This window comes from Notamacropus eugenii, chromosome 7 (genome assembly GCF_028372415.1).
Source record: "Notamacropus eugenii isolate mMacEug1 chromosome 7, mMacEug1.pri_v2, whole genome shotgun sequence".
Lineage (NCBI taxonomy): Eukaryota > Metazoa > Chordata > Mammalia > Diprotodontia > Macropodidae > Notamacropus > Notamacropus eugenii.
Genome location: NC_092878.1, coordinates 122,923,418 through 122,935,849, shown reverse-complemented (window position 1 = coordinate 122,935,849; position 12,432 = coordinate 122,923,418). Strand labels below are relative to the sequence as shown.

The 12,432-nt window shown below is 39.2% G+C and overlaps 1 protein-coding gene across 2 annotated transcripts in view; it reads right to left on the bottom strand.

Annotated features, from left to right (window-relative positions):
• The window catches only part of PAPSS1 (3'-phosphoadenosine 5'-phosphosulfate synthase 1), a 127,062-nt gene extending 114,941 nt beyond the window's left edge, over positions 1 to 12,121 (bottom strand). The window contains exons 1-2 of one of the 2 annotated variants that reach the window (XM_072622536.1): positions 11,928 to 12,121; positions 4,753 to 4,843 (exon numbers count right to left, since the gene is read on the bottom strand). Coding sequence is in view for 1 of the 2 variants with exons in the window: in XM_072622534.1 (XP_072478635.1) it covers positions 4,753 to 4,843; positions 10,043 to 10,131 (180 nt within the window). In the remaining variant the exon portion in view is untranslated. Of the gene's footprint in view, positions 1 to 4,752; positions 4,844 to 10,042; positions 10,996 to 11,927 lie in introns of those variants that run through there. The other variant, XM_072622534.1, reaches the window with a different exon arrangement.
• Between the last annotated feature and the right edge of the window lie 311 nt (positions 12,122 to 12,432).

The following is a 12,432-nucleotide window of genomic DNA, read 5'->3' as shown; positions in this document are numbered from 1 at the left end:
GCAGTACCCAACTTACCTGAACTCAACATTTTCCCACAGAAACAATATTACCAGGACAGGCTTATTTAAAATTCATTTAAACCATAATTTCCTCAAAGTTCTGTACAATAAAACCTAATCTAGGACAATGTTTCTGTAAACTAGAGTTCATTCACTGAACTCATTGTCAACTGCAGTAGTACTGGAGCAAACTCATCCAGATGTAATTTACTGATGGGAGCTCTGTGGGATGAATTACCAGAGTAAGCAAAGGTGAGATCCTAGGGGCCAGTAAAGAATGTGGCTAAGAGTGTTTGTGGAGAGCGACAGCAAGTAAGTAAGACATCGTAAGTTTTCTCTCCTCCTTCATTTCTTGTGCTTCATAAAGTCCATTCAGAAATAGCAAGTGAAGTTAGGGCAGGGATGGGTCTAAGGCATTGGAAGCCTCCCCAACTATGGAAAAGGAAGGTATGGAAAACCTGAAGTAGAAGCAAGAGGAATAAGAGTTCTGGTTGCTGTTGGTAGAGAGAGCAGGAGAATAAAAGACTAGCTGTATTTTTCCCTAGGGGCAGCTAGGTGACCCATTTATAAGAAGAGGAGGCCACTTAATGGTTATATTTTGGGCCCTCTAGACTCAAAGTAAATGTCAATAGTAACGGTATCTCTTCTGACCAGCAACCCTGAGTTTTTGGGGTTTAATGGGTTTTTTTAATTAAAAAAGGTCATCCCTTGACTCACTTCTCAAAGAGGCCCATTCACTGAATGGGCCTTACCTCACTCAAAGTGAGAACCTGATTTTAAATTCAGGCCTGAGTCTCTCAAAGCATCTACAGTCATCTCCAGTTGTCCTGATGAATATCTAAGCACTAGAGCCAGATGCCCCTGGAGGAGAAAGTGAGGCTGGTGACCTTGCTTAGTCATCCCTCACTCAAATCAAAGTCATCTGCAAGTCATGTCATTATTTCCCTGGTTAAATGGTCCTGTTTGAAAATGAAGGACAATCACAACACAAGAGTGCTGGAACTGGAGTCAGGAAGACTTTTCCTGAATTCAAAATTGGTCCCAGAACACTTATCAACTGTGTGACCCTGAGCAAGTCACTTAACCCTGTTTGCCTCAGTTTCCAAATGGCAAAACTCTCCAATATCTCTGCGAAGAAAACCCCAAAGAGGGTCACAAATAGTCCCATACATCTGAATAACAACAAATTTCCTTTTACATCTCTTTTCTATACTTATTTCTTTTCTTATTATTAAATTAAGGACTGAAAGAAGTCTTTCCTAGTACATCTAAAAGTTTTATAAAAGTGATGAAGACAGAGAGCATTTCAGGCAAGTAAAATATGGTTTCAATCAAATTCATAGTATAAAATGTACTGTCCTTTTAAGACATTGTGCCATTTATATGGAGCTCAGTAGTACTGAAAGGGACGGAAAACATTTTACCTAAAAAAAAAAAAAAGAGCTATATCAATTGTTAAAGACTGTAAGATATGGCGCCTATACATTAACATTTTGATACCTGAAAATAGTAGGAAGAGAATTTTAGAATATATTTTTAAAATTTTAAATTATTAAAAACAACTTTCAAATGGAATTTGAGCAATTTTAGATAGATAGAAAAATAGAAAATTTAGATAGAAAAATTAACATATAGACTCAAATCACCTTGTGAACGATGTGGAATAACATCCTGTGAGGGCTTACATAAAGAACTCTTATTCATTTATTTTAAAAAAAAAAAACAGGGAAATATAAGTATTTAAATTCAAGGACACCAAATGGGTTGAAGGACCACATTGGGGTCTTTAGAACTGCAGGACCTTATAGTCTTGGGTCATTTACATATAATCTTATCAATACATAGTATAACTAAAAATAGAAAATCAAAGTAACATTTAGAGACTGAGGTATGATTTTAAAAGGGCTATTAATTTCATAGGGGAAATTTGTTGAGTAGCTGGTTACCTATAAAGTGAAAGGTGAGTCACTGAATTTCAGGACAACCTCATTTAAGTCAATAGATATTTAAGAACATGGCATAGGAACATAATATAACAGGTTAGTGATATGAAGAATTTGCAGTGAAGATTAAAGATATAGCAGTTGGGTTGGAAATCTGTGCTATTGTGGTGGTTTTGAATGGCAGCAACTAGAAGCAATTAGGTATGTCAGGATCCCTATGCCAAGACCACCCCTCTCTTTGTACTATTAGGAGACACCCCGTTTTCCAGAGTTAAAGTCCAGCAAGCAAGCTGTGCCCTGACATGACAACACTCCTTTGTGCTTACACTCTGGTGAACTCAGTCAGAGCAAAATCCCAGAATTGTTTCCCATCAGCCCCAGGTGGTCCCTGAGCTTAGACAAGCACCTGCAAGACCCATGTTCCAGTCCTAAAGCCCAGTTATGAATCAAACTTGTCTCTGTTGCTGTTTTCCCTGTTTGTTGAAATGGCTCAGATTCGGTCTGGCCTCATTACATTAGCAATACAAGTATTCATATTCCTTAAGAGTCTGGCCAACATGGCAGATCTTTAATAAGCCTTGTTTTTCTTTGGCTGAAAGAAAGCTTGGGTCAAATTCATTTGGGCAGAATCTGCTATTTCGAGGTGCCTGCACCCCTAAATCTCAACACTAGGACTTCGAGAGAGTTTGACTGTCTCTTTGTAATGGGGCTGTATCCAAGATATCCAAGTTAAGGGCAAGTTGGAATATGAAAGTCAGACTGGAGTGGTTCCTACACAGAGTGAATGATGCCCAGTCATTTCAGTAGGATCTCAGATGACCTCCAATGTCCTCCAGTTACTTAGATAATAAGGATCAGTGAGGTTGTGTTTAATGTGTAGCATGTGACTGAGCCAAGATTTGAACTCAGGTTCTCCAATTCCAAATCTAGCCCTCCCTTTACTTAAGCAAAGCTTCTAACACTGATGGCTCATCTTGATCTTATAATCTACCATAACACTTCTCTCCCTACATGAATTGATGTTCCATACATGAATTAATCAGTAAAGATTTCATAAGTGTCTCCTGTATATAGAACACTGTACAAGACACTGGAGGGAATCAAAAAGGTTAGATAAGATATGATTCCTGTCTATGTAAGTTTGCAGTCTGTGTAAGAAAAGACACTAACCTAGATAACTATAACATATAAGCCATGATCCTTGCCTTTGAAAGGTACAAGATAAAGTACATATGAAGTGGAGAGAGAATCTAAGAAAACTTTTTGAAAGAGAAAGCATTTGAGTTGGGCTTCAATGAATAGGACAGGAATTCAATAGGTGAAAGAGGGAAGACATTCCAAATATGGAAAACAAGTGGTAGATGATGCTACAGGAAAAAAAAATTAGGCAGAAGGTCCTGAAGAGTTCCCATTGCCTCTCCACTGAAGATGAAAGTGTGTCTTATTAAGTGCTAAACACATAGGATAGAAGTTGTACCTATAATTTCATTACTCTAAGGAATTCCCAGGTGAGAAAGTTTTTATCTCCATACACGTTGGAGGCTTCTCTGCAATTTATAGAATTTTACTCTTAGAGAGTCACCTAGAACATGGAGAAGTTAAGTGACTTGCCCCTGGTCACATAGCCAGAGGTAGGACTGTACTCTGGTCTCCTAGGCTTCTAGGCCTGATTATCACAGTACCTCAGAGGAATCTCTAAAATCCTGGTTGAATTAGTGAATTCTTGCAGCCAGCTTGGGCACATTCCAGTGTAGGAGATGAATGAGAATGAGGAGATAGTTTAGTCAGTATTAGGGGAATCAGATAGATATAGAGTAGTAAAATTTTAATTCCACATATAAAACTAGTATGATATAGACCAATTTAGTTGATAGAAACTGAACTTATACTGCACTCAGATCTTGTGACAAGGTATCAGTAGAATGTATACAGAGAAATAGATCCAATGAGACAGTAATAATACTCAAGAATGCAATCTTTGGAACCTGTAGAATTTTTGTGGGCTTTGTAATTTTTGAAAACTATTTGCAAAGCTAAATTAAATATGTCTTTTATGTATCCACAAGCACCTGGACTTAATCTACCCACTTACAAGACCATAATACTGCTGACTGTTGTGTCAGTGTGCCTTAGTTGAAGAAAACCTGATATATAAAAATCCAAATTTATGAAATAAGTAAATCAGGAGATTATTATTAGAATACCTTTAAATAATAAGATCCCTTGGTACATTTAAAGTAAAATTTTGGGTTTTCTTAATGTTATGCAAAACTTTTTCAAGAAAACCTATTATATAAGATGAAGATCTCTAGTAGCCATGCATAGACATTTCAACTGAAGGATGGATTTATCTCTCTCTCTCTCTCACTCTTTTTTTTTTTTTTTTTGAAGACAGCATGTGATAAGGGAAAGAGAACTATCTTTTTTTAAGTCAACTTTCTGATAGTTACTGCCTGTATGACCTTGTGCATTCTTGAAAATGAGAAATTGGACCAGATGACCTCCAAAGTGCCTTCCCACTTTAGCTCGATGACCTTATCATCTAAAGTAGACTTAGCAACTTGACAGTGACAAAAAAACATTGAGGGAAAAAGCAATTCAGATGATCATGAATAAAGATTTATCCCATTCCCCTACTAACTGTCCCAAGATGTTCCAGGAAGAGAAACTTACAAATGGAAACTAGGGTTTTATGCCTTCAGGGGGCTAATAAAAAGCTAACAACATCAGGAATCCAATCTGTTGCTAATGCATGCACAGCATGCACAGAAGTTCTTGGGAATTTTGCAAGATCAGTTCTTATCCTTACCAAGGAAAGATATGGTAGAAGGCCGCATTTATATGTCTCATGGAGCCCAACTGGGGAAAAGACTTCAGAGGATTCTGCAGGAGGTTGCGATCTGAGGAAAAAATAATATTAAAAGGAGTACATTAGTAGGCACATAGGCTACCAGATGAACAAGAAATTTGACAACAGACTAAGAGGCCAACTGCCTATGGTGAAGACATTTTCTAATTACATGGAAAAGCACTAGAGGGGTTTGCTGTTTCCTTCTCCAGTTCATTTTATAAATGAGAAACTGAGGCAAACAGGGTTGAGTGACTTACCCAGGGTAACACAGCTAGTTAGTGTCTGAGACCAGAATTGAACTCAGGGAGATGAATTTTCCTGATTCCCAGTCCAGTGCTCTATCCACTTCACCTAAGTTCTTTACAACTTTACATAGATTACTTACTTGATCCTTACAACAACCTGGGGAGGGAGGTGCTATTATTATCCCCATTTTGCAGATGAGGAAACTGAGGCTGAAAGAGGTGAAGAGACTAGCCTAGGGTCACACCACTAGTAAGTGGCTACAATAGGATTTGAACTTGACTTTAGAGCTGGCAACATTTTCCTGGAATTAAAGATAGGCACACAAACACATATAAATGTGTATCAAGCTGGGCTCTGTTGGTAAATGTTTACCATTTTCCCTCATCACTTTTGCTGATTACACTGAAAATTTGACAAATGACTCTGGCTTGAGCCAGCTCCAACATGATGCTGGCTTCAAAGAAGAAATATGTGCATCTGCTGGGACTGATGTCTCAAAATAGTGACCCACAATAAAAATAATGAAACAGAATAATTACCTAGAATTCAGAGACAGAGCAGTGCCTTCTGCAAAGTCTATTTTCAGGATATGACAAATGAGGAGCTCCATAGAGTCAGGAGTGGTGGATGGGTCATCATCAGCCTCCAGAATCATGCTGGTCATTGCACTGATCCAACTTAAATCTTTCATTGTTGTTGTTATGATATAAATTGTTCTCCTGGTCTGCTCACTTCACTCAGCATCAGTTCTTACAAACTTTCCCAGGTTTTTCCTCAAACCATCCCTTTTATCATTTCTTATATAATATACCACAATTCCTTACTTAATACACCATAATTTTTTTCATTTATTCCTCTATTGAAAAGCATTCCTATAGTTTCCAATTTTAGGCCCCTACAGAAAGAGCTGCTATGAGTATTTTTATACATGAGGGTCCTTTTGGAGAAGGGCAGACTCAAATGTGACTAGAGTAATAGACCATTTTTTCCAAAATCTGCCTTTATTTGGAGGGAGAGGAGGGCAGTTCTGGGCTGAGATTCCATCAACAAGTTCTTTGGAAGAAGAGCTAGAGAATATTTTAAAAAAACACCTGACTTCTGCCTTTAAATAGCTGGACTTCTACCTACACTACACAAAAGTTGATTTTTTGTTTTTATTTTAAACTTACAATCAGGGCCAGCCTTATAAGGGAGCATCCAAGATGATGTTATTTTATGAGCCAAGCCCCAAATACATTGCAGCCAGCTAGGTGGCATATAGTACAATGGAAAAAGTACAGAACTTGGAGTCGCAGAACCAAGTTCAAATCCTAGCTCTGACACTGTGACCTTGAGCAAATCTCAGCACCTTCATTCCGCTGTTTGTAAGATAAAAGAGTTAAACCAGATGGCCCAGAAATGTAAATACGTGATCCTGCAGTTCCTGAAATTGGTTTAACAGAGACTAAAACGATATTACAGTTAGTGACTAAGTTTAAAAGTCATCACAGCTGAGAGAAGACATTAACTTAAATTCCCACTAAAGTACAAATACTTGTATGGAATCTTTCTTGGCAGCAGATTTGAATACAGTTGGTGTTGGGATTAATCAGAAGGGCACTGAGTACCTTGAGCCAGATCATATATTCATACAAGTCAGACATGCATCTGCATATGATACGCACCGCTCATGACTACATTTCATCAGACTGTTTCAGAAACCACCAATTCTGGGGCTGCCCACCAATTTGGGGCTGCCCCTGATGAGGTCAGGGAATCATAATGTTAAGGTTTGGGGTGCTCAGGACCCTGAAATACCGACCCACCGGGTCCTGCCGAATGAAATTGACTCAAGCCTTTTTTCAGCCAAAGTAAAACAAAGTTTATTAAAGATTCACCATATTGGGTTGACTCTTAAGCAGCCTTGCATTGACAGGAGAGCTAGATAGAATCTGAGCTAGACAGAGTCAGAGCTGGATTGAATCTGAGCGCCTTAATGGAAGCAAGAGGGAGTATATGCGGAAAGACTGTGGGAAAGATCTAGAGGTGGCTAAGTAGTCTTGATAGTACTGGGGTCACTGATCAAGGGTGGGAAACAGCTGGAAGCAATCAAGGTTACAAGACAATGGAGGGCTGGGGTGGGAAGCAGGTGGCGACAATCCAGAGGCTACAGACAAGACACTGCCAGGCTAGGTTAAGGGTAACAGATTTGGGTATGAAAAGCTGGATTAAGTGGGAAGATTCAAGGAGATTCCCAGTCTGTACCCCACCACCCACACCTGTTAAGAAGACCCACCCAGACTCAGAGAAGCTTTCTTGTTCAACACTGATGAACCAGGGCTAGTCACAAGAACCCAAGTTAGCCCCCATTGAGTATCTCCATCATTTTGTATGTCGGAGAAGATTTGTGTTTAGTGGAGATATTACATCAACAGAATATAATCTCTTTGACAGCACTATGTATTTTTTTTTAATACCCAATGTCTTGCACAGTGTAGGAAATGTTTTGAATTGAATTAAATCTTAGGGCAGCAAAAATTGTAAAAGCATGTATTCTCCACTAGGGGGAGGTACGTGAACAAAGAATCTTAAGATCACTGGACAAAGTATCTTTAAAAAGTCACTAAGCAAAATTATATCTTTTAAAGTCATTATTAGTTGCCATACACAGATAGTATCTTGAGTTGGAAGGTTCTGTACCTCTCCAGGTACCAGGGATTTATTAAATCTAACCCCAATCCTTGCTAAGTCTATCAGTCCCTTCTTTTATGAGGTAGATCTGACTGGTTCTTCTCCCTCACTAGCATGTGAGTTCCTAGAGAAAAAGGACCATGTCTTTGTCTTTCTTTGTATCTTCAGTGCTTACACAGTGCTTGGCACATGGGAAACACTTAAATAATTGTTGGTTGATTTTTTTACCTAGTTACACTGGAGTAACCCATCCCAAAGGTAATCACAGGTAATCAAACCCAATGGCCTGATATATTTTGGGGGGGGGGGGGGGGTTGCTGGTAAGAGAGGATGAGGATGTCACACTAATTCATTAGAGAGGTAACAAAGCCAAGGTGATAATTTTCATCCAAGTATAAATCAGTGAACTTCATCTTGTTCTATACACAGCATCCCAATCCTGGCTAGTCAGAATTCCATTCCATTGATCACAAAAGAGCTCAGGCTAAAAAAGGGTGTGGATGGATTTGTAGTTCATCACCTCTAAGGCAGAGACAGCTCAATCATGTACACACTAATAATACAAAAGACAACATAACCTTCTAACATTTAATATCTATGTGACCTTGGGCAAGTCACTCAACCTCCCTTGGCCTTATAAAATGAGAAAGCTGAATTAGGTAACCTCTAAGGTCCCTTCCAATGACCCATCCTAGCTGTGTGACCTTGGGAAAGTCTTATTTAACCTCTAACTGCCCTAGGCATCTCTCTGAGTTTATAAATTATAGAGAAGTTCTTAACCTACATTGGTAGAGGGAGTTTCCTTGCATAGGAATTTCATTTGCTAATGAAACCACAAGGCTGGTCCTATCTCTATCTTAACATGCAGAGGACAGATCTATAATGTCATCTTTGTATATACACACACACACACACACACACACACACATATATGTATATATATGTGTGTGTGTGTGTATATATTTGTGTGTGTGTGTATATTTGTGTGTGTGTATTATATATATGATACTGGTAATGTGATATGCCCTATAAGCCAAGACAATGACAGAAGGAAATTTTTTTATTAGAACACCCTAAAACAAGTTATCTAAACAGAGAATAAGAGTTACAAAAATCAAACTTCACACATAAAAGCAAACATATCATTGGCTTTCTTTGTTCAGTCATGTCTGACTCTATGACCCCAATGTGGGACTTTCTCAGCAGAGATAATGAAGTGGTTTGCCATTTCCTTCTCCAGCTCACTTTACAGATAAGGAAACTGAAAGTGAGACAAACAGGGTTAAGTGATTTGCCCAGGGTCACACAGCTGGTAAGTGTCTAAAGCCAGATTTGAACTCAGGAAGATGAGTTTTCCTGACTCCAGACCTGTACTTTACTTACTGCGCCACCCAGCAGCCTTTTCGTTTTCTGCTAACCCTCAAATATTCAAATTCAAATGCATTTTTCCCAAGCCTGAAAACAACAGCTACTAAATCCTGTTGACATATGTCCCACTCACTCCATGAGGTCTGTGACCCAGAAACCCAGCCCCTTCTCAAAGCAAAGAGCTGTATGTCACCTGATTGGTTTGGTATTATGATGTCATCACTACAACTCTTCTCCATAGCCTGTGGCCCCTTTTTGTGGATATAATCAGAGAGGTCTGGAGGAGGCAGAGTAGACAAATAGAATGAATATGGGACTTGGAGTCAGAAGACCTGGGTTCTAAATCTCAGCTCCATCACTTACTAGCCCTGCAGCCTTGAACAATGTCCTACCCTCTCTGGGCCTCAATATCCTCAGGGCTGGACTAGATCAGGGCTTCTTCACTTTGATTCATAACCCATCCACCCCTTTCTCTGCAGTCTAGTGAAGCCTATGGACCCCTTCTCAGAATAATATGTTTAAATAATGAAGGAAATATTAAGTTTCAGGTAGAGCTTCGTGAAAATAGAGAAGTAATTTTTTCCTCATTCAAGTTCATGGAACCCTTGAAATTTATCCCAGGAGTCCTTGTTAAGGGGAGGGGTCTATAGATTTCAGGTTAAGAGAACCCCTGGGACTGTCAGGGGTAGGGAATCTGAGGCCTTAAGGCCAGATGTGGCCTTCTAGGTCCTTGGGTATGGTCTTTTGACTGAGTCCAAGTTTTGCAGAACAAAACCTTTTATTAAGGGGATTTGTTCTGTGAAGTTTGGATTCAGTCAAAGGGCTGCACTTGAGGACCTAGAGAGCCAGATGTGGCCTTGAGGCAGCAGGCTTCCCACCCCAGGATATGATCTTGAAAGTTCCTCTTAGCTCTGATTCTAGGATTCTTCTTCCTAGGCAAGTTTCTTTTTTAAATTATTTTTACCTTTTAGAATTGGTTCCCATAGTTCTGTCATGTAGTTGTTGTATTAATGTGGCCTGGGAAACTTCCTGTATGAAAGCGGCATCCACCATTGCAAATCAGCAACTCCTCTGTACCGTTGCCTGAGACACTGAGAAGTTAAGTGATTGATCCATAGTCATGTGGCCACCATATGTCAGAGGCAGCTGGCCTTCCACACCTCTGTCCCTTCAGGGTAGCTCTACCATACACCAACAAATGGATGTGAGGTCACAACCACATAGGTTTTCCTAGGGTGGCCTAATTTTTCAAAAATCTACACTACTCTTCTAGCCTCCCTGTTGTCCATTCTATCTCTGACAGTAGGGGAAAAAAAATGAAAACACTCCTTTCACCATCCCTACCTTCCTCATGAAGTTTTTAGCTTGAAGGGACAACCTTTCACCTGAAGTCAAAGGCATCTAGAAATACTGGGAAGTAGTTTCCCACAGCAATTTGTAGGTCTCTTATGATTTAGGGAGAGGGTTCAAGAGTTGTTCTTTTCTGTACCTTGTACTTTTGCAAGGCCTCAGAAAAACTCTGAGGGAAACAGTTCATAAATAATCTGGAAATTAACATTCTTCCAAACTTCCAAAGGTAAAGTTATAAAATTTAACAAGATATGTCATTTTGTAAAATTCTCATAGATCACCCCCATCTTGTTTTCAAATGCCTTCCGCAAACTAAAAGTGATAAAAGACAAGAAAAAGTAAAGGAAATGAGACTTCTCTTATCAAAGGGAAACTAATTCCTCTGAGCTCCCAGATCCTAATTCCATCACACGGAATACATTTAGGTTTGACTGGACTCTCCCATAATTCGCTTTACTGTAGGGCAATCCAAATGAAGATCTTAGATCCATTCACATGTAGAGCATTCCAAATGTCTCCAGTCATCCATTTCATAAGGTTATGCTACTACAGGTCCAGACTTAAATTTCCTCTGAGTCCCTGTACTGTAAGATACCTCCACTCTCCCAAAGGATCCCTGCCAATGCACTAGGGCAATTCAAATGGAGTTTATAATTCACTTCTCAAGTTAAGAGGAATACACATTTTAAAAAGGCCCAAAAAGCTATTGGGTATTTCAAAGGGTGTTATGCAGTTGGATTTAATTCTTCAGTGTATGTAGGACAGTCAGCAAACTTTATCTTATGGACCAGCATTCCATATGGATTTCAAACAAGTTATCAGGATTCATATCGCAAATAGGAAATGCAGTATAGGTTTACTTAAAAGAAAAAGAAAAAAATAACTTTTATCTATCATAGATATTTATTTACCCAAGCAAACTATTAGGCACCATCATCTTAAGGATTCACAATCCACAATATTCGCATTAACTTCCACAATCATAAAGGCAGACTAATGAAATGGATATTGGTACATAAGCAGTCAGACAAGCAAAAGTTATCTCAAGGGAACTGGGCTGACTTGTAAGGAAACATACTATTATAAAACAGACAAATAGTTCAAAAGAAAAGAAAAAAAATGCTTATTTTTCTCTAGTAGTCCCTTGCAAATTAAAGTATCCAAGAACAAGAATCCTAGATGGAGAATCTTCTGTCCTATGAGTTTTTGCAAATCCAAAGGAACCCCAAATCATTCCAGATGAAGCCCTCTGTGTCAGATAGTGGATGTCACTTCTCCATTCAGGGTTCTGAAGGACTGGGGCTTCTAGTACCAGCAATTTCCACTGGTACGCATCTCATTGACAATCAGTTAGACTTAAAACTTTTATGAAAGGTATCCTACTAAGAAGCAGTAGTGAGAACAGTAGTTACCAAAAAAAATATTTCCCCAAACAGCACAGACAAGTCCCTAGGGAGAGTGGGTTCAAACTAAATAGTGGTAGTGAGTGGCAGACTTACCTCCCAGCTCTCAGTTAGTGGAAGTTCTTTTCCACATTTGTAAAGTCTGCATGAAGTTCCCCTTAACTACAGCTGTCTTCTGGGTTCTGAGGGTCAGTGCCCTTGTCAGAGCTCGTAGATGCCCATTTTCTCCATCCCAATTGCTCATGCTCCCTGAATCTGCTTTTCTTTGGTGTCTCAAATTTGCATCCAATATATCTCTCAGCTCTGGATTCAGATGATGCCATCAGCTACTGTGGCTCCCTTGGATACTGTTACCAAGGTTGATAGACCTCTAGAACTTCCAACCTTTTGTAATTCCCAAGATCATAACCTGGTTAATTATGTCTCTGGATATTGTGAGGTTGCCTATATCAGGAAATAATAAACACAATGTGGCTATGTGCTTGAGAGTCTCCATGGCTAGGTGGGAGACAAGGCAACTGCCGTTCTCCCTTTAGCTAAGCCCTAAGACTTATCACCTTCAAGACAAAATGTGAGAGAGAGATATATAGTCTCTCCTTTT